Raw genomic sequence first — 21,850 nt, 5'->3', positions numbered from 1 at the left:
TCTTCCAAATAGACAATGACCCCAAGCATACTTACAAGTTGTGGCAAAATGGCTGAAGGACAACAAGTCAAGGTATTGGAGTGGCCATCACAACACCCTGACCTCAATCCCACGAAAAATTTGTGGGAGAACTGAAAAAGCGTGTGCGAGCAGGGACATATAACCTGACTAAGTTAACACAGCTCTGTCAGGAAGAATGGGCAAAATTAACCAAATTTATTGTGGGAAGCTTGTGGAAGGCTACCTGAAATGTTGACCCAAGTTAAACAATTGAAGGCAATGCTACCAAATACCAATTGAGTGTTTGTAAACTTCTGACCCACTGGGAATGTGATGAAAGAAATAAAAGCTGAAATAAATCGTCTTCTCTAATATTTTTTACATTTCACATTCTTTAAATAAAGTGGTGATCCTAACTGACCTAAAACAGGCATTTTTACTAGGATTACATTTCAGGAATTGTGAAAAACTGAGTTTAGAGGTATTTAGAGTATTTGGCTAAGGTGTATGTAAATCTGCATCTTGCCATCTTTATGTAAACATGTACACTAGCCACTTTAAACTATGCCACTTTATGTTTACATACCCTACAGTATTCATCTCATATGTATATACGTACTCTATACCATCTACTGGCATGTGCCTATGCCGTTCGTACTGTACATACTTCATTCTATACTTAATTGTACTATTTTTATCCCTTTACACTTGTGTGTATAAGGTAGTAGTTGTGGAATTGTTAGGTTAGATTACTTGTTGTTATTACTGCATTGTCGGAACTAGAAGCACAAGCATTTCGCTACACTCGCATTAACATCTGCTAACCATGTGTATGTGACTAATAAAATTTGATTTGATTTGATTTCCAACTTCAACTGTATGACAGTTGAGGCAACAAAGGTACTGAATTGACAACTCAACAAAGCACTTATCATTTGAGAATACAGGAGGTCCATTTCTCATCAATACCCTGAAAGATTAGACGTTCTCCTTTCTAAAAAGGGCTACTGCTGGGTGATTTAAAAAGTAATTGTCAAATGATCAATAGTATAATTCTCTTAGCAAAAACTATTTTATATAATTTACAATATGTAGAATCTATGAGAACAAAAAGGATCAGAACTTTCGTGAAACATCACAGCACAGTTGAAAAATATATGGCAAATAGAAATCCAAACTTGGTGTTCAGAGATAGGTGGGAGGGGTTGAGTGGAGCTGAAGGATGGGACTAAAAACAAACAAAAGATAACTATTGTAAAATATACTGTGTCCGTAAAATGTATATAGTATGTTGCCCATTGGTTTACTCCAATTAGGGTAGGGTTAGGGGAAAATAAGAAAGGAAAATATATTTTTTAAATATATATTTTATATACAGTACCAGTCAAGTTTTGGAAGTTTGGATACACCTACTCACTCACGGGTTTTTCTTTAGTTTTACTATTTTCTACATTGCAGAATAATAGCGAAGACATCAAAACCATGAAATAACACATATGGAATCATGTAGTAACCAAAAAAAGTTTCAAACAAATCCAGAATATTTATATTTCAGATTCTTCAAAGTAGCCACCCTTTGCCTTGACAGCTTTGCACATTGTTGGAATTCCCTCAAACAGCTTCATGAGGTAGTCACCTGGAATGCATTTCAATTAACAGGTGTGCCTTCTTAAAAGTTAATTTGTTGAATTTCTTTCCTTCTTAATGCATTTGAGCCAATCAGTTGTGTTGTGACAAGATAGGGCTGGTATACAGAAGATAGCCCTATTTGGTAAAAGACCAAGTCTTTGCTCAAATAAGCAAAGAGAAACGACAGTCCATCATTACTTTAAGACATGAAGGCCAGTCAATACAGAAAATGTCAAGAACTGTGAATGTTTCTTCAAGTGCAGTCGTAAAAACTATCAAGTGCTATGATGAAACTGGCTCTCATGAGGACCGCCACAGGAAAGGAAAACCCAGAGTTACCTCTGGTCTGATGAGACCAAATTTGAGAATTTTGGTTCCAACCGCTGTCTTTGTGAGATGCAGAGTAGATTAACTTTTGATCTCTGCATGTGTGGTTCCCACCGTGAAGCATGGAGGAGGTGTGATGGTTCTTTGCTGGTGACACTGTCAGTGAAGGATCTAAAATATAAACTATTTTTTGGTTACTACATGATTCAATGTGTTATTTCATAGTTTTAATGTCTCCACTATTATTCTACAATGTAGAAAATTMTAAAAATTAAGAYAAACCCTTGAATGAGTAGGTGTGTCCAAACTTTTGATTGGTACTGTATATATTTACAAGAAAATATATGGTGGATTGGAAATGATGCAGACATGTACAATGATGGAGGCCACAACCTGCAATATTAAAGCTGATCCAACCCCGTTAAGAAAAAAGGGTTATTTTGATCACCTTTAACTAATTATCAGCAACAAACATTGCATAGCTCAAGATTAAAACTAACATGCTTTATAAAATAAGACAGTAATATCATCATACTGTACGACTTTGTGTACATCAGTTTTATATATTTCTATTTAAATCATTTAAATATTGGTTTTAAAATCAGCAAAGCTAGAACCCTGTACAAAGTGTTTACAAATGACCAATCATCCACAGTTCAGTAAAACATAGATGCAAAGGACAACTTTAAACATTACATGCTAACAAACAAGGGTTCCAAAGCAGTCTAAGAAAATGATAAATAACTACATTTTTACAAAACATACCGTTCCTGAACATGGAAAGGAAACAAAGACACTGGACACATTAAATAGGATCCTTAATAAATTCAGGAAAATCCTGTCGACAACTACAGTTATATTGATATGACTCTATAAGCAGTGGTAACAAATCACACACTTTCCATGCCAGCTTAAGAACTACAGCTCCAACTTTAAAAATGGCCAATAAGCCACTGAATAAGCTGTTAAACCGCAGTGGATAAGAGATATACTTATATAAAATAAGGACACCTTTGGCAGCAATAGATCAAAAGGCAGAGCCAGTCAGAGGGTCTTTTGGCATTAGGAGAGTATCTTAGTACTAGACAAGCCTACCTACAGTACATTCTAAAGCCATGGGGGTGAATCCTAACGTCCACTTCAGTCAATGTTTCACTTTAGGCTCCCATTGACATCAGAGCATAACTAAGTGAAAATTCAACTGAAGTGGAAGTTAGTATTCACCCCATTGTGCGCAGGGCAGGTTTGGTTAAGACACTGGAATGTTTTAAAGGGGCAGAGTGCTGGTGTGCCAGACAGTCAGCTCAGTCAGTACACAGGCTTGTAGAGGATCTGTCCATTGAGCAGCCTGCGTTTGAGCTCCTTCCACAGCAGGCTGCGCTCCCTCTGGGATCCCTTCATGAAGCCCCTGTTCTCCAGGGCACGGCGAGACAGGTAGGGGATGACCTCGTTGACTGGGCCGTAGGGGACGTATTTGTACACTGGGAATCCAGCCTGGCCTGTTCTCAGARACAGAGAGAGTGGGAGATGTTCTGTGACTGGAGAAGTAACAACCACTGGCAATGTGTTTCAGACAAGCACAGAAAAACATTGGAACCTAATTACATGTACAGGTATGGAAGGTATTTTTGTCTAAAAGTTAGTCTCTAAACTAATTTTCTAAATCAATAAAAAGCTAAATTATATAATAACAAAATGTGTAKGAACTGTGTGAACCCCTATTGATCTACACACTAAAGATAGCTATGGTATGGTATCAGGTGACTGATGACGGAGTGGGACCCTGAGGTTGTTTGTTTCGCACAAGATTTCTGACCAAAATGCCAATCAATAAATCTTGAACTCCAATAAACCCATTAGTATTATGCAACACCTATCTACAGTTCTGAAGGTGTTGAGATTACAGTACCTAGTGGGAAGCTGATCTGGTCACACATTCCGAGCAGCTGTCCAAAATAGACCTTGTTCTCAGTGGGTGACAGACCCATCTGGTTCATCCTGCAGAGAGACAACACAGACAGAATGTAAATATTTTTTTTTAAACTTAACACTGTGCCTAAATAAACATCACCTCACTGATATATGTATTTACGTTTTAGTCATTTAGCAGACAATCTTATCCAGAGCGACTTACAGGAGCAATTAGGGTTAAGTGCCTTGCTCAAGGGTAAAGAAAGATTTTTTTACCTAGTCGACTCGGGGATTCGAACCAGTGACCTTTRYGTTACTGGCCGAACGCTCTTAACCACTTGCTACATGCCCATTGATATAATACATTTGGTTTCTGTGAAGGGGTTTTACTACTGATTTGGTGCTTTGTGTTGAAAAATGTATGTAGAAAAAGTGTAGTAACTAGTCTAACCACCTCTTGATTTGAATAAAGCCCAGAGGCTGGTCTTACTTCTCCAGAGTGAATTTGACAGTGTCCTCGTTGTGTGACGCCACCATGACATTAGCCTTCCTGTTGTGGTCGATCTCTTCCAACACAAACTCTAAACATCTTTGGAGAATCAGGGAAAGACAAGGAACTTTGGCTATTCCATTCAGCTGATATGATAACTTCATCACATAATGCATCCAAATTCAACTATGTAAATACCCACTTACTAAAGTCACGCATAACACCAATGGTTATGATCTTAGGTTAGTTTWGCATTTTACACACGAATGGATTGGGGGTCGGGGAAGCTGATCCTAGATCTGTACCAAGGGGAAACTTCACCCCAAAGCACAGAAGGGGGTCTTACTTGTGGTACATCCGGTTGGTGGCCTCGTAGTCTGGGTTAATGGGGTCTTTGTAGCCAATCTCCTCCGCCCTGCTCCTCTCCTGGTACATGTAGGCCCCGCGGACCAGCTTGGCCCCAAAGTACCAACCTTCACGCCGGGACAGCTCCACGTCCACAGACACATTGTCATAGGCTTCCTTTACAGGTAGTAAAGGGTAACACAATTATATAACGCTATGGTTAACACCAGAAATCTTGACATTTTTGGCACCAGGCTGTCCATAACACCTCTTATAAAGGGTAGGTAAGTAACACAATCGTGTTTAAATAATTTAATTTCAGGTTTATGTCAAAAAACAAACATGGCTATGGAAGGTTTATATGGATTATATACTAGGTTGGGCTTTTATGAGTCAAATATGGAAGGCTTACAAAACCTGTTTCARTCTAAGTGTATGACAAGTCTATACATAACAGGGATCCTCCCTACATACATATTATATGAGACTGTACATGTAGTCACATACACATGGTTAGCAAATGTTATTGCGAGGGTAGCGAAATGRTTATGCTTCTAGATCCGACAGTGCAGCAGWATTTAACAGGTAATATCTAACAATTCCACAACATAACCTATTATCTAATATCTAACAAATCCTAATACACAATTTAGTAAGGGAATGGGATGAGAATATATAAGTATAAAATATATGGATGAGCAGTGAGAGCGACTAAGATGCAATAGATAGTGAAGGATACAGTATACACATGAGATGAGTAATGTGAGATATGTAAACATTCTTAAAGTGGCATTATTAGGTGACTAGTGTTCCATTTATTAAAGTGGCCAATGATATCAAGTCTGTAGGTAGGCAGCCACCTCTCTGGTTATTGTCTTTTTTGCCTTCCTGTGACATCGAGTGTTGTAGGTGTCCTGGAGGGAAGGTAGTTTGCCCCCAGTMATYCATTGTGCAGACCGCACAACCATTTGGAGASCCCTGCGGTTTTGGGCGGTGCAGTTGCCGTACCAGGCGGTGATAGTCAGACAGAGTGCTCTCAATTGTGCACCTGTAAAAGTTAGTGAGGGTTTTATGTGACAAGCCACATTTTTTCAGCCTCCTGAGGTTGAAGAGGCGCTATTGCGCCTTCTTCACCACACTATCTGTGTGCGAGGACCATTTCATTTTGTTGGTGATATGTACACCGAGGACCGTAAAACTTTCCACCTTCTCCACTGCTGTCCCGTCGATGTGGATATGGGGGTGCTCCCTTTGCTGTTTCCTGAAGTCCACGATCATGACTTTTGTTTTGCTGACATTGAGTGAGAGGTTATTTTCCTGACACCACACTCCAAGGGCCCTCATCTCCTCCCTGTAGGCTGTCTCGTCGTTGTTGGTAATCAAGCATACCACTGTAGTGTCGTCTGCAAACTTGATCATTGAGTTGGAGGCGTGCATGGCCCCATGGTCATGGGTGAACAGGGAGTACAGGAGGGGGCTGAGCACCCACCCCTGTCGGGCCCCAGTGTTATGGATCAGCGAAGTGGACTACCTTCATCACCTGGGGGCGGCCCGTCAGGAAGTCCAGGACCCAGTTGCACAGAGCGGGGGTCGAGACTCAGGGCCTCAAGCTTAATGATGAGTTTGGAGGGTACTATGGTGCTGAATGCTGAGCTGTATTCAATGAACAGCATTCTTACATAGGTATTCCTGTTGTCTAGATGGGATAGGGTAGTGTGCAGTGTGACGGTGATTGCATCGTCTGTGGACCTATTGGGGCGGTAAGCAAACTGGAGTGGGTCTAGGGAGTCAGATAGGGTGGAGGTGATATGATCCTTGACTAGTCTCTCAAAGCACTTCATGATGACAGAAGTGAGTGCTACGGGGCAATAGTCATTTAGTTCAGTTACCTTAGCTGTCTTGGGAACAGGAACAATGGTGGCCATCTTGAAGCATGTGGGGACAGCAGACTCGAATTGATTGAATATGTCCGTAAACACACCAGCCAGCTGGTCTGCGCATGCTCTGAGGACGCGGCTAGGGATGCGATCTGGGCCGGCAGTCCTGTGAGGGTTAACACGTTTAAATGTTTTACTCACGTCAGCCACGGAGAAGGAGAGCCCACGAGGGTTAACACGTTTAAATGTTTTACTCACGTCAGCCACGGAGAAGGAGAGCCCACAGTCTTTGGTAGCGGGCCGTGTCAGTGGCACTGTATTGTCCTCAAAGTGCGCAAAGAAGTTGTTTAATTTGTCTGGGATCAAGACGTCGATGTCAAAGATGGGGCTGGTTTGATTGATTGTCTGTCGACCCTGRCACATACGTCTCGTGTTTGAGCCGTTGAATTGCGGCTCCACTTTGTCTCTATACTGACACTTTGCTTGTTTGATTACCTTACGGAGGGAATAACTACACTTTGTATTCAGTCATGTTTCCAGTCACCTTGCCATGATTAAATGCGGTGATACGTGCTTTCAGTTTTGCGCAAATGCTGCCATCAATCCACGGTTTCTGGTTAGGGAAGGTTTTAGTAGTCACAGTGGGAACAACATCTCCTATACAGCGTATATGTCAATGTTATTGTCTGAGGCTACCCTGCAATCGATATGCTGATAGAATTTAGGTAGCCTTGTTCTCAGATTAGCTTTGTTAAAATCCCCAACTACAATAAATGAAGCCTCAGGATATATGGTTTCCAGTTTGCATYAAGTCCAGTGAAGTTCCTTGATGGCTGTCTTGGTATCCGCTTGCGGGGGGATATACACGGCTGTGACTATAACCGAGGAGAGTTTTCTTGGAAGATAATACGGTCGGCCTCACCTTAAGATAGCACTGGTAGGTGTTGAAGATGATGGGCTTCTCTCTGTTGAAGATCCTCTGCATCTCCAGGGTCAGTCTGCTGATGGCCGGCTGGAAGTACGTCTGCTCAGCATCCACCATCAGCCTCACCCCGTTCTCCACCGCATGCTGGGATAAAGGGAAGGACAAAAGCTTTTTGTTAACTTCTGTCAGTTAGCATCAACACCCGGTCAGCTCCAGAAAAGTGAGCAGAAAATGTTGTTGATCATCTGAAACCCTTCAGTGATCTTGCTCCTACCTAGGCTATAGAAACGTATGAGTTTAAGCCTTCTATTTCAGAGCATGTTACATTTGACATTTTAGTCATTTAGCAGACTGTGCTTTCCAGAGCCACTTACAATTACTGCATTCATCTTAAGATAGCTACGTGAGACAACACATATCACAGTCATAGCATGTTGAGGTCTTTGGCCATCTTGTGTTGCCATGTAGTCCAGCCATGCTAATGCAATCTCAAGGGACCAAGGTATTACTTGTATCTATAGAGACTCACTTAAGAGCAAACAGACTTTGGATACAACACGTCATAGTAGACTCTTGGTCCTGTTGGAGCAGTGCAACTACAATTCAAACACAACCTTTCCCAAAAATGATGACACACTGCTGAAGTAAATCAGAACATTTGTAATAAGAATAAACAAAACTATTGCCAAAAGGTTTATTTCCAATAAACTCACGTATGGCCTGCTCACTGAGGCAGGGCTGAGAGTAAGAGAAAATTCTTGTAAAATCTGATATATACTACATTCCATGGTTCAATTAGAATATGAATATGTGGACAACTACAAATACCTAGGTGTCTGGCTAGACTGTAAATACCTAGGTGTCTGGCTAGACTGTAAATACCTAGGTGTCTGGCTAGACTGTAAACTCTCCTTCCGGACTCATATTAAGCATCTCCAATCCAAAATTAAATCTAGAAATCGGCATCCTATTTCGCAACAAAGCCTGATTCACTCACSCTGCCAAACATACCGATCCTCGACTTCGGATATGTAATTTACAAAATAGCCTCCAACACTCTACTCAGCAAACTGGATGCAGTCTATCACAGTACCATCCGTTTTGTCACCAAAGCCCCATATACCACCCACCACTGCGACCTGTATGCTCTCGTCGGCTGGCCCTCGCTACATATTCGTCGCCAAACCCACTGGCTACCAGGGTATTATAAGTCTTTCTAGGTAAGCGCGCCGCCTTATCTCAGCTACTGGTCACCATAGCAACACCCACCCATAGCCCGAGCTCCAGCAGGTATATCTCACTGGTCATCCCAAAGCCAACACTTCCTCTGGCCGCCTTCCTTCCAGTTCTCTGCTGCCAAGACTTGAACGAAGCAAAAAATCGCTGAGTTGGAGACTAATATCTCCCTCACTATCTTTAAGCATCAGCTAGCTGAGCAGCTTATCGATTTGCTGCAGCTGTACACAGCCCATCTGTAAATAGCGCCATCCAACCACCTACCTCATCACCATATTGTTTTTATTTATTTTTGCTATTTTGCACACCAGTATTTCTCTTACATCATCCATCTGCACATCATGTTAAATTTGCTAAATGATTACTTCGCTACTTATGGCCTATTTATTTGCCTTACCTCCTTACTCCATTTGCACACACGGTATATAGATTTTATATTGTGTTATTGACGTACCTTTGTTTGATCCCATGTGTAACCCTGTGTTGTTGTTTTTTGTCACACTGCTTTGCTTTATCTTGGCCAGGAAGCAGTGTGTGATGAGAACTTGTTCTCAAGGGACCAGGGGTGCTATTTTCACTTTTGGTGAAAATCGTATGATTTTTAAACGGCCTCGTAACTCAATTCTTGCTAGTACAATATGCATATTTTATTACTATTGCGATAGAAAACAACCTCTTGTTTCTAAAAAGTTTGAATTTTTTTCTCTGAGTGGAACAGAAGTCATTTTTGCAGCACTTTCCTGAACAGGAAGTAGAGCAAGATGTCTATGCTCGCTTCAACGCTCTCCCTATACATGGTCATGCCACCTATGACCCGAAACACACCTCATACGCCTTCCTCTGGGTGTCAGAGGACGTCCGAGGAGAAATTTTGTGTTTATCTTGTCTGACGTGAATCAAGACCTATTTCTTTGACGTGACCGTCCTTTCCGGAAGTCTGAAGTGCGCGACTTTAGAAAGAGAGAATTGTGTTTGTTTTGCTGCCGTTTCGGATGTCAAACTACTCCGGCTCGGATTGATTTGAAAATGAGACCATATCATCGTAATGTATAGTTTTTTTCAAATAGTAGTTTAATCAGATTATTTGAATTTTTTTTCGGGGTTTTGCCGTGTCTCGTTGTGTGACTTTGTTTACTTGGAGAGATCCGTGCCACTCGACTATACCCATGCTAATGAAGTGGGAAGTACCATTCTGATGGAATGAACGACTCATCTGGACAAGGACATCTTGATCAACATTCTGATGAAAGATCAGCAAAAGTAAGACCCAATTTATAATGTATTTCATATAGTCGGTCGTGCCATGTGAACTGGTCGGTGGCGCCCAGCTGGTTCTGGCTGGCGTGGCTATGCTAATTTAGCGCGCTACATTTTGTTTTCGCTATAAAACATTTAATAAACTGAATATTGTCTGGAATCACAGAATCTGTCTTTCAATTGCTGCACAGTATGCTATTTTCAGATATGTTTTTATGAAGGTAATTAGTTATTTGACTGTTGGTGTCTGTATGTTATGGCTGCTTATCGGTGCAATTTCTGATTTAGCTGAAATGTAATTTATGATTTATACCATAAATATGCACATTTCAAAAAAAACACATGCTTACAATAATATGTTATCAGACTGTCATCTTATGAAGTTGTTTCTTGGTTAGTGGCTATATATCTTTATTTGGTCGAATTGTGATAGCTAGTGACGGAGTAAAAAATGATGGGTTAGAAAAAGTGTCTCTTTGCTGACGTGGTTAGCTAATAGAATTTACATATTTGTCTTCCCTGTAAAACATTTTAAAAATCGGACAGTTGGCTTGATTCACAAGATGTGTACCTTTCATATGCTGTATTGGATTGTTAATGTGTGAAAGTTAAATATTTCTTAAAAAACATTTTTGTTGGAATTTCGCGCCTCTGCCTTTCAGTGGAATGTGGGAGGAGTTCCGCTGCGGAACGGGGGAGTGAGACAGGTTAAATAAAGGTGAAATATATTTTTTAATAAAAATGAATATGTGAATATCTGGGGTTAAAATTACTATTGTTAAATTTTTAAGCCATGCTAGTTAACAGTGCCTATGTTGCACTCAAAAATCCCCCCACCTTGGCCAGAACATCCACTCTCTGCAGCATCCTCTTCATCTGTTCTCTCTTTCAACAGTGAATTCCTCAACAGAGGCTCCAACTGACCAGTCTAGAAAAACAGAAGACACATTTCATTTAGTCAACCCTGACCTAAAACTACAAAATGCATGTATGTACAGTGGGGCAAAAAGTATTTAGTCAGCCACCCAATTGTGCAAGTTCTCCCACTTAAAAAGATGAGAGAGGCCTGAATTTTTCATCATAGGTACACTTCCACTATGACAGACAAAATGAGAAGAAAAAAAATTCAGAAAATCACATTGTAGGATTTTTAATGAATTTATTTGCAAAATTATGGTGGAAAATAAGATTTGGTCACCTACAAACAAGCAAGATTTCTGGCTCTCACAGACCTGTAACTTTTCTTTAAGAGGTCCTCTGTCCTCCGATTCGTTACCTGTATTAATGGCACCTGTTTGAACTTGTTATCAGTAAAAAGACACCTGTCCACAACCTCAAACAGTCACACTCAAACTCCCACTATGGCCAAGACCAAGAGCTGTCAAAGGAACAGAAAACAAAATTGTAGACCTACACAGGCTGGGAAGACTGAATCTGCAATAGGTAAGCAGCTTGGGTTGAAGAAATCAACTGTGGGAGCAATTATTAGGAAATGGAAGACATACAAGACCACTGTAATCTCCCTCGATCTGGGGCTCCACGCAAGATCTCACCCCGTGGGGTCAAAATGATCACAAGAACGGTGAGCAAAAATCCAGAACCACACCGGGGGACCTAGTGAATGACCTGAAGAGAGCTGGGACCAAAGTAACAAAGCCTACCATCAGCAAGGGCATGGAAGATGAAACGTGGCTGGGTCTTTCAGCATGACAATGATCCCAAACACACCGCCCGGGCAACGAAGGAGTGGCTTCGTAAGAAGCATTTCAAGGTCCTGGAGTGACCTAGCCAGTCTCCAGATCTCAACCCCATAGAAAATCTTTGGAGGGAGTTGAAAGTCCGTGTTGCCCAGCAACAGCCCCAAAACATCACTGCTCTAGAGGAGATCTGCATGGAGGAATGGGCCAAAATACCAGCAACAGTCTGTGAAAACCTTGTGAAGACTTACAGAAAACGTTTGACCTCTMTCATTGCCAACAAAGGGTATATAACAAAGTATTGAGATAAACTTTTGTTATTCACCAAATACTTATTTTCCACCATAATTTGKWAAWWWAWTRKWTWAAAAWRCRWKKAWMMMYWTTTRRWYGATTTTTCTCATTTTGTCTGTCATAGTTGAAGTGTACCTATGATGAAAATTACAGGCCTCTCTCATCTTTTTAAGTGGGAGAACTTGCACAATTGGTGGCTGACTAAATACTTTTTGCCCCACTGTATGTATGCATATACTGTATGTACACTGCATGGATGGATGGATTTGTGCAGGTACATAATGCACTTCATGAGTTTCTGTGTACAAACACATTCAGGTAGATATCCTACAGTACTATGCTTGTATGTTAAATATTACAAGGATATGTCAATTTATGTGTGTGGGCGTGCATGTGTAATATGTGGCTAGCTCGCCTCAACATTGGGAATGACGAGCAGGTTTGAGATCGATGTTCGGTCATTAATCAAGCTGTTCCAGTCCAGAAGGTCTATCGTTCTGGGGGACATGATGTAAATCACATATTCAAAGTCAAATTCAGTCCTGTATGCACATCCTATCTATTGAATAGTTGATTGTTTGTGTGCTCATGATGCATTCCAGGTTCAGCCTCTTACCCTGATGAGCCAAGTTTCTCTCCAGTAAACCAGTTCTCAATGTCAACTTTATTTCCAACCCCCAGCTTTGTCAAACTCTCCTGTAGCAAACAGAAGTACAGTATTAGAGCCAATTTTGCATGGAACTCCCATATCATATGCTCAAATGAACAGCAAACCTGGTTGAAAACAATAGATAAAGCAACACCTAACAGCACAACGCCTCTCCCCAATTTGACCTAGATATTTTGTATGTATTGATATGTAGGCCGTGTGTGCCGTTTAAAAATGTACAGTATGTAGTTCTGTCCTTTAATTTCATATTCTGTATTATGTCATGGTTCATGTTTTGTGTGAACCCCAGGAAGAGTAGCTGCTGCTTGCGCAACAGATAAATGGTGATCCTAATAAAATASCAAAATTGGATTCCATTTTTTTAATGAATATCAATAACTATTAACGATGAAACATAGATAGATAGGAAATTAGTATCAGGAAAAACAATTAATAAATGTTTCATCATTTTGGTATGGTGTTTTCACAGGTGTTTTTGTCTCAAAGGAACCATAAGGCTCTCACAGATATGAAGTATGTTAGATCTAGGTAGTCTTCTTAGTAGCAGAGAGCCGGTTTGGGTGATTTTTAGCTGGGAAACTGCTTGAACTTAGTCACATCTCCACTTTGACTGTTGCTCTAGGTGACACGCACCTTCAGCTGTTCCAGTTCCAGTTTCTGCTCCAGTGCATCCATGCCAGACTTCCCCTGCTGTGCTGCCAGCAGGTTGAAGAACCTCCTCCATTTCACCAGCACCTCTGAGAACTGGAGCTGGAGAGGGGAGGAAACAGGTCATAACACCAACAAACAATCAAACAAAAAAAGCTGCASTCTGTCACGATCACTGCCAATGTTAAATCAAGGGCTAAAAGAGAGAGTCTAACAGGCAGAGGGTGTCTAACTCACCAGGAACTGTGGGCGGCCCAGGGCAGTCATCTTAATGGCAGAAAATCCATCTACAGAGGCCCCCCCTGAGAGTCAGAGATACAACATAACATTTAGTGCAGCAATAACATGATTGATAAATATATCATAATAATCATATCAAGCATAATATCTGCAAAAAAACAATTTTTTGACTCATTTAATTAATTGAACTCACTGCATTTGATTGCGTTCTCACCTGAGGCTTTTATGCAGTTGAGGAAGGTCTCCATCTGGTTGTCACACTTGGCCTCATCAGCATAGAAGTATGTCCTGGCACTGACCACACCCCCACGACGGTCCCCAAACTGACGGTGGGCCTTGTACTTCTTCTCACGGTGGTCAACGCCTAAAGTCAGAAAACATAATGTTGTCTAATGTAACAAGACTTTCCTCTAGACTCAAGGATACCCACACAGAACACTGGGAGGGAAAGACAAGAGAAGCCTTTCCAAAGGAATGACCCTCACTAAACAATCTAGATCTAAATTGGCATAGATACCTGGAGATCGGTTTTTCATAAAATGAAAAATTGTGACAGAGATATTACACAGGCATGTGCCTCTTGGTAAGGCAACACATCTGCAGATATATATATATACACATATAAAGTGTGTACACACCTGCTCACTCAGGGGTTTTTCTTTCTTTCTTTCTTTCTTTTTTAAATTTTACCCCCTTTTCTCCCCAATTTTCGTGGTATCCAATTGCTAGTAATTACTATCTTGTCTCATCGCTACAACTCCCGTACGGGCTCGGGAGAGACGAAGGTCGAAAGCCATGCGTCCTCCGAAACACAACCCAGGCCTCCAACCCGGAAGCCAGCCGCACCAATGTGTCGGAGGAAACACCGTGCACCTGGCTCCCTTGGTTAGAGCGCACTGCGCCCGGCCCGCCACAGGAGACGCTGGTGCGCGATGAGACAAGGATATCCCTACCGGCCAAACCCTCCCTAACCCGTACGACGCTAGGCCAATTGTGCGTCGCCCCACGGACCTCCCGGTCGCGGCCGGCTGCGACAGAGCCTGGGCGCGAACCCAGAGTCTCTGGTGGCGCAGCTAGCGCTGCGATGCAGTGCCCTAGACCACTGCGCCACCCGTGCGCCACCCGGGAGGCCCCCCGGTTTTTCTTTATTTTAACTATTTTATACATTGTAGAATTATAGTGAAGACATCAACTATGAAATAACACATATGGAATCATGTAGTAACCAAAAAAGTGCAATACATATTTTTGGGGTTTGTTTACGTAGCCACCCTTTGCCTTGATGACAGCATTGCACACTCTTGGAATTCCCAAACCATCTCAATTGGGTTGAGATCAGGTGATTGTGGAGGCCAGGTCATCTGATGCAGCAATCCATCACTCTCCTTCTTGATCAAACAGCCCTTACACAGCCTGGAGGTGTTGGGTCATTGTCCTGTTGAAAAACACATGATAGTCCCACTTATCYCAAACCAGATGGGATGGTGTATCGCTGCAGAATGCTGTGGTAGCCATGCTGGTTAAGCGTGCCTTGAATTCTAAATAAACCACAGACAGTGACACCAGCAAAGCACCGCCACACCTCCTCCATCCTTCACGGTGGGAACCACATATGCGGAGATCATCTGTTCACCCACTATGTGTCTCACAAAGACACAGCGTTTGGAACCAAAAATCTCAAATTTGGACTCATCAGACCAAAGGACAGATTTCCACCGGCCTAATGTCCATTGCTCATGTTTCTTGTCCCAAGCAAGTCTCTTCTTCTTATTGGTGTCCTTTAGTAGTGGTTTCTTCGCAGCAATTRGACCATGAAGGCCTGATTCACGCAGTCTCCTCTGAACAGTTGATGTTGAGATGTGTGTTACTTGAACTCTGTGAAGCATTTATTTGGGCTGCAAACTGAGGTGCAGTTAACTCTAATGAACTTATCCTCTGCAGCAGAGGTAACTCTGGGTCTTCCTTTCCTGTGGCGGTCCACATGAGCGGCAGTTTTTGGTTTTTGCGACTGTACTTGAAGAAACTTTCAAAGTTCTTGAAATTTTCCAGATTGACTGACCTTCATGTCTTAAAGTAACGATGGACTGTCATTTCTCTTTGCTTATTTGAGCTGTTCTTGCATAATATGGATTTGGTCTTTTACCAAATAGTGCTATATTCTGTATACTACCCCTACCTTGTCACAACACAATTGATTGGCTCAAATGCATTAAGGAAAGAAATTCCACAAATTAACTTTTTAACAAGGCACACCTGTTAATAGAAATGCATTCCAGGTGACTACCTCATGGAGCTGGTTGAGAGAATGCAAAGAGTGTGCAAAGCTGTCATCAAGGCAATGGGTGGCTACTTTGAAGAACCTCAAATTTAAAATATATTTTCATTTGTTTAACACTTTTTTGGTTACTACATGATTCCATGTGTGTTAATTCATAGTTTGGATTTCTTTCCTATTATTCTACAATGTAGAAAACTGTACAAATAAAGAAAAACCCTGGAATGAGTAGGTGTTTCCAAACTTTTGACTGGTATTGATATATACACTGCTCAAAAAAATAAAGGGAACACTTAAACAACACAATGTAACTCCAAGTCAATCACACTTCAGTGAAATCAAACTGTCCACTTGGGAAGCAACACTGATTGACAATACAATTCACATGCTTGTTGTGCAAATGGAATAGACAACAGGTGGAAATTATAGGCAATTAGCAAGACACCCCCAATAAAGGAGTGGTTCTGCAGGTGGTGACCACAGACCACTTCTCAGTTCCTATGCTTCCTGGCTGATGTATTGGTCACTTTTGAATGCTGGCGGTGCTTTCACTCTAGTGGTAGCATGAGACGAGTCTACAACCCACACAAGTGGCTCAGGTAGTGCAGCTCATCCAGGATGGCACATCAATGCGAGCTGTGGCCAGAAGGTTTGCTGTGTCTGTCAGCGTAGTGTCCAGAGCATGGAGGCGCTACCAGGAGACAGCCAGTACATCAGGAGACGTGGAGGAGGCCGTAGAGGGGCAACAACCCAGCAGCAGGACCGCTACCTCCGCCTTTGTGCAAGGAGGAGCAGGAGGAGCACTGCCAGAGCCCTGCAAAAGGACCTCCAGCAGGCCACAAATGTGCATGTGTCTGCTCAAACGGTCAGAAACAGACTCCATGAGGGTGTTATGAGGGCCCGAAGTCCACAGGTGGGGGTTGTGCTTACAGCCCAACACCGGGCAGGACGTTTGGCATTTGCCAGAGAACACCAAGATTGGCAAATTCGCCACTGGCGCCCTGTGCTCTCACAGATGAAAGCAGGTTCACACTGAGCACATGTGACAGACGTGACAGAGTCTGGAGACGCCGTGGAGAACGTTCTGCTGCCTGCAACATCCTCCAGCATGACCGGTTTGGCGGTGGGTCAGTCATGGTGTGGGTGGCATTTCTTTGGGGGGCCGCACAGCCCTCCATGTGCTCGCCAGAGGTAGCCTGACTGCCATTAGGTACCGAGATGAGATCCTCAGAGCCCTTGTGAGACCATATGCTGGTGTGGTTGGCCCTGGGTCCTCTTAATGCAAGACAATGCTAGACCTCATGTGGCTGGAGTGTGTCAGCAGTTCCTGCAAGAGGAAGGCATTGATGCTATGGACTGGCCCGCCCGTTCCCCAGACCTGAATCCAATTGAGCACATCTGGGACATCATGTCTCGCTCCATCCACCAACGCCACGTTGCACCACAGACTGTCCAGGAGTTGGCGGATGCTTTAGTCCAGGTCTGGGAGGAGATCCCTCAGGAGACCATCCGCCACCTCATCAGGAGCATGCCCAGGCGTTTTAGGGAGGTCATACAGGCACGTGGAGGCCACACACACTACTGAGCCTCATTTTGACTTGTTTTAAGGACATTACATCAAAGTTGGATCAGCCTGTAGTGTGGTTTTCACTTTAATGTTGAGTGTGACTCCAAATCCAGACCTCCATGGGTTGATAAAATTTGATTTCCATTGATAATTTGTGTGATTTTGTTGTCAGCACATTCAACTATGTAAAGAAAAAAGTATTTAATGAGAATATTTCATTCAGTCAGATCTAGATGTGTTATTTTAGTGTTCCCTTTATTTTTTGAGCAGTGTATATATCTGCCCCTGGTGAGCACATTAAGTAATACTGTATACCCCGGTATGGTACAAAAACAGTATGAGTATGAAAATCTGGATACCGATCAACCCTACATACTTGCCGTCATTAACCCCTCCAGACTAAATCCAGATCAAACCTGCTCCCTCAACCATGCAATCTCATGTAACAAACATCATGTAAGAGCTCTATATTAACCCTTAAATGACCGCTGGCATAGACCCAGAAAGTTAGCATTCAGGAACATTGCTGAACCGACAGACATTTTGGCAACGCGCCCCCACTGCTTCCACACGCACGGTTATGTGCCCCGTATGAAAGGGGTTCCACCTCCCACCAACCAGATGGCCTGATACATCAGTAATGAAACATTTATGTAAAGTAACATTACTGTGGTCATGCTCCTGCGTTACAAAGAATTCTGTAGCTGGCACTGCAATAAATTATGAAGTGCATAAATAACCAATCAATTACAACAAAACTCACAATSATAACCAAATAAGTGAATTGTAAATCAAACTGACAACTCATTTTGAATTGTTAATCCGTTTCAGTCAACAAATACACACCTGGACTTTCTTTCTCAGCTACAGACACACAGGCACTGAKAGAGAGGAAACATCGAAATAACATGACAACAATTGAGAGATACTTATATCAAGTGTTCAGGTGTTTAGTACCAAATAAGACATTGGAAATAATGTTGAAGTAAGTAGATGGGGAGGAAAATGGGGTCCCAGTAATGAACTGGATTATGACTCATCATTTCATAAATCAAGGTCATGCACTAAAGATTATCACAATTTGTGGCAGCAGCCCCCCCAGAAGCTGTTAAAATCAGTTCCAGCTCTGCGTTTCATAACCACAGAGTGTGTGCCAATATGTTGACTGTACTATATATATATGGTACGCACGACAGCGGGATTGGGGGGAGGGTGTTAACATTATGTAGAAGTGCAAATGTCTTGCTAGTTGATCTCTTGTGCCGTCGTGGACTTCTGATCACTGAGACTGTTGACTGTTTCAAAAGCTCACAGCCTAGGTTAATCCAGAAAGATCCAGTCCAGAACCGAACCTAATACACAAGCTTGAATAACATGAAGGAAATTGATCTCTCATTAGCACATATGTATTTTTTTTATTACCCTTATTTTACCAGTTAAGTTGACTGAGAACACATTCTCATTTAGGGCAACAACCTGGGAAATAGTTACATGGGAGAGGAGGGTGGATGAATGAGCCAATTAAAAGCTGGGGATGATTAGCTGGCCATGATGGTTGGAGGTCCAGATTGGAAGGACACCGGGGCTAACACCCCTACGCTCACGACAAGCGCAATGGGATCTTCAGTGACCACAGAGAGCCAGGGCACCTGTTTAAGACAGAACCCTACACAGGGCAATGTCCCTAATCACAGCCCTGGGGCAATGGGATATTTTTTTAGACCAGAGAAAAGAGTGCCTTCTGATGGCCCTACAACACCACCTCAAGCAGCATCTGGTCTCCCACCCAGGGACTGACCATGATCAACCCTGCATAGCTTCAGAGGCAAGCTAGCAGTGAGATGCAGGGTGGTATGCTGCTGGCATCTTTCCGTGCTGTTGGTTGTTTCAGTGATTGCCATGGCTTAATGTTATCAAGGYGGAAATATTTGCACAGGCTAACTGCACAATTTGCATGAAAGTTTTAACATCAATTAGTTGAGTCTGGAAGTTTGAAAGTAATAGACTTCAGAAACTCATTTAAAGCATGTACTTTGCCAACCTTGATTAAAAAATAAAAGGTTGATTACAACTCTGGTACACTCTCACAGTGATTCATTCACAATGAGTCCTCTTCCTCTCTGGTACATCCAATTATTAACAAGAGAGAAGAGGATGTTGTGTGTTACTCCACCAATGTAGGCTGGCTTCAAAAGTCCTAATTAGTCTGGTGTGGAGAGTTCCACAGAAATGAGGTAGGGTCAGACTGTTACCAAGTTGGTCTTTAATGGTGTCACTAGCCTTTTCACTATCATTCCCATCTACCACCCCACCCTCTTCATTATTCAGCCTATTAGTTCAGCTTGAATGTGTGCATAGTCAGGCTATAAGAAAATCCCTAACCAAACAAGAGAAGGCTGTTTCTCAAAACACATGAAAACATAACACGCCCTGGGCCTCTTTTGAAAGGGTGCATCAAAGAACAACAGGGCTGGCTTGTCTCAATCCACCGCATGTGACTGCATTCTCAAAGGGACTGGAATAAACATGCTTCTTCAGCTAACAAATCAGGAGAGAGCCTCGAGGGGTATGTCTAAACTAACCAATGGTGGCCGGGTAGTGCTGGGAAATGTCAGATGCTGAAAGTGATGCATCGCTTACAATCCATTTGAGACCATGAAAAATGGGATGGGCATATTTTATGCTGAGAAGTTGTAAACACAGGTTTTTATGAATATGAAACATGAGTAGGCCTGTGTGTTTTAGAGGGAGAGAGTGTGTTTGATAGGGGAGATAGACATAGCAGGGAGAGCCCACAATCTGAGAAAAGTGCAACATATGGAACTGACCATATGGCTTGTTCCCCAATAGTATTGGATCACCTAGTATTATTTTGACTGTAGCCTTTTGCCATAGGTCAATTGCAGAAAATGTTTACCTAGTGACTACTGAGGTAAAAGTATAGGCATCTCACGCTATATCACATTGCTACAAATAATCAATGATTCCTAATAAGTTATGAATCTAGAAAATGTGAAAGCTTGTATTTGTAGTGTGGATACTGCAAGAGTCCTATATCCTCTATTAGTGTTACTTCAGCTGGGGTTGTGACTAATGAGATACAGACTACTACAGCAGACTAGGACGGCAGAGACTACTTACTCCATCTCCTTCTTCTCTGCCTCCTCCTGGGTCAGGTCCTCCTCCACACTGTAATCCAGGACTGACCCCACGCCGAAGGCCTGGTTCTTATGGATCAGAGGCTTGATTGAGTTGTGGTCCTCCCCGGCCACAAACTGTCCATAGAACGTCATCTTCATCAGCCTCTCAAACAACCGCTGGCCAAATACCTTCTTGCTAAGGTCCATCAACTTTGGACAGAGCAAATAATCAACTGAGTTAGACCCACAACTCGCCAGTAAGAGTAGTGTTCCTTTTAATTTGATCCCCCCCAGGAGCTGATCTATGAAAACCACCACCTTCGACTTTCATTTCAGTCACAAGATTCAATACAAATGGTATGATAAGATAGCTGCGTCAGTCACAGCGGCTGTGCAGACAGTCAGCCAGGCTAATGATAATAGGCCTAAACTACTTGTGCACCTGGAAATGTTAGGCTGTGAAATGAATGTAAGCTGTTCTTCTGCAAGCATGTGGAATAATGGCCCTTTTGACAGTCAGAAATGTCCATTACGTTATCTGATATATGACAGTTAGCCTACTAACCACACCTGTAAAAACTAATCAAAGGAATGTAGCAAAAACAATCTAATCAAAATAATGTCCCTACCTCCTTGTTCTTGTCAACGAGGAAGTCGAATGTGCAAAGCTTGAAGACCAACAGACTTCTAAGCAGCTCAATGTTATCTTTACTTTTGTAAGCTTCATGAGTATTGTTAAAGTCGATTTCGATCTTCTGTGTTTGAGCATCGGTGGTATTTTTTGACTGGATGCTGAGGTCCGCTTGAACAGCTTTRACCACAGTGCACTCATCAACTTGCTTCTCTTTCCCTCCTTCAACCTCATCACGTTGCGTGGATGCGACCGTGGAGCGAAATCGCCCATGAGACAAGCATATTCTCTTGATGTTGTCGGAACTTGACTTGACTAGAGCTGGTACTACTTTATTGTACGACATTTTTTAAAATGTTATTTACTTTTAGTATTTAAATTCGTTAAAACTAGTTTTATTGCGTTTAAGGGKGCGTGGATCCACCACTTTTCGTTCCTGGCTAGACTGAAAGCCAGGATAAGTTGTTGCACAGCGTTTATAACCCACAGTACGTATTTTAGTAGGCACGCCTACTCTGACGCATCTGGCAGGAACTCCGCGTAGTGAGGACTCCCCCGTCAGTAAAACCCGTTTCCCCTTCCCCTCCCCAGTCCCCACCGTTGTTGTGTAAACAATTTTTGGCAAGGTGTGCTAGTGTGTTTGACTTAATGGTATCTCCTGCCTGAAAGAAAGTACAGCAATCAATGGGTT

General features: G+C 42.4%; 1 protein-coding gene and 1 pseudogene across 1 annotated transcript; one reads left to right on the top strand and one right to left on the bottom strand.

Moving 5' to 3' along the window:
* The window catches only part of LOC111980014 (piggyBac transposable element-derived protein 4-like), a 459,185-nt pseudogene that overhangs the window by 139,062 nt on the left and 298,273 nt on the right, over positions 1–21,850 (top strand).
* On the bottom strand, positions 2,250–21,628 carry LOC111981949 (proline dehydrogenase 1, mitochondrial-like). Its single transcript, XM_024013451.2, is given in 15 exon segments — positions 2,250–3,455; positions 3,866–3,954; positions 4,358–4,456; positions 4,704–4,879; positions 7,502–7,648; positions 10,835–10,877; positions 10,879–10,925; positions 12,404–12,485; positions 12,605–12,684; positions 13,292–13,408; positions 13,544–13,608; positions 13,761–13,910; positions 18,235–18,269; positions 20,530–20,738; positions 21,158–21,628. Coding segments are annotated over 15 exon segments (1,878 nt in total). The 5' UTR covers positions 21,506–21,628; the 3' UTR covers positions 2,250–3,264.

This window comes from Salvelinus sp. IW2-2015, linkage group LG20, assembly GCF_002910315.2.
Source record: "Salvelinus sp. IW2-2015 linkage group LG20, ASM291031v2, whole genome shotgun sequence".
NCBI classification, from domain to species: Eukaryota; Metazoa; Chordata; class Actinopteri; order Salmoniformes; family Salmonidae; genus Salvelinus; species Salvelinus sp. IW2-2015.
Note: the sequence above shows the minus strand (reverse complement) of the source record. Positions and strands in the feature narration are given on the sequence as shown.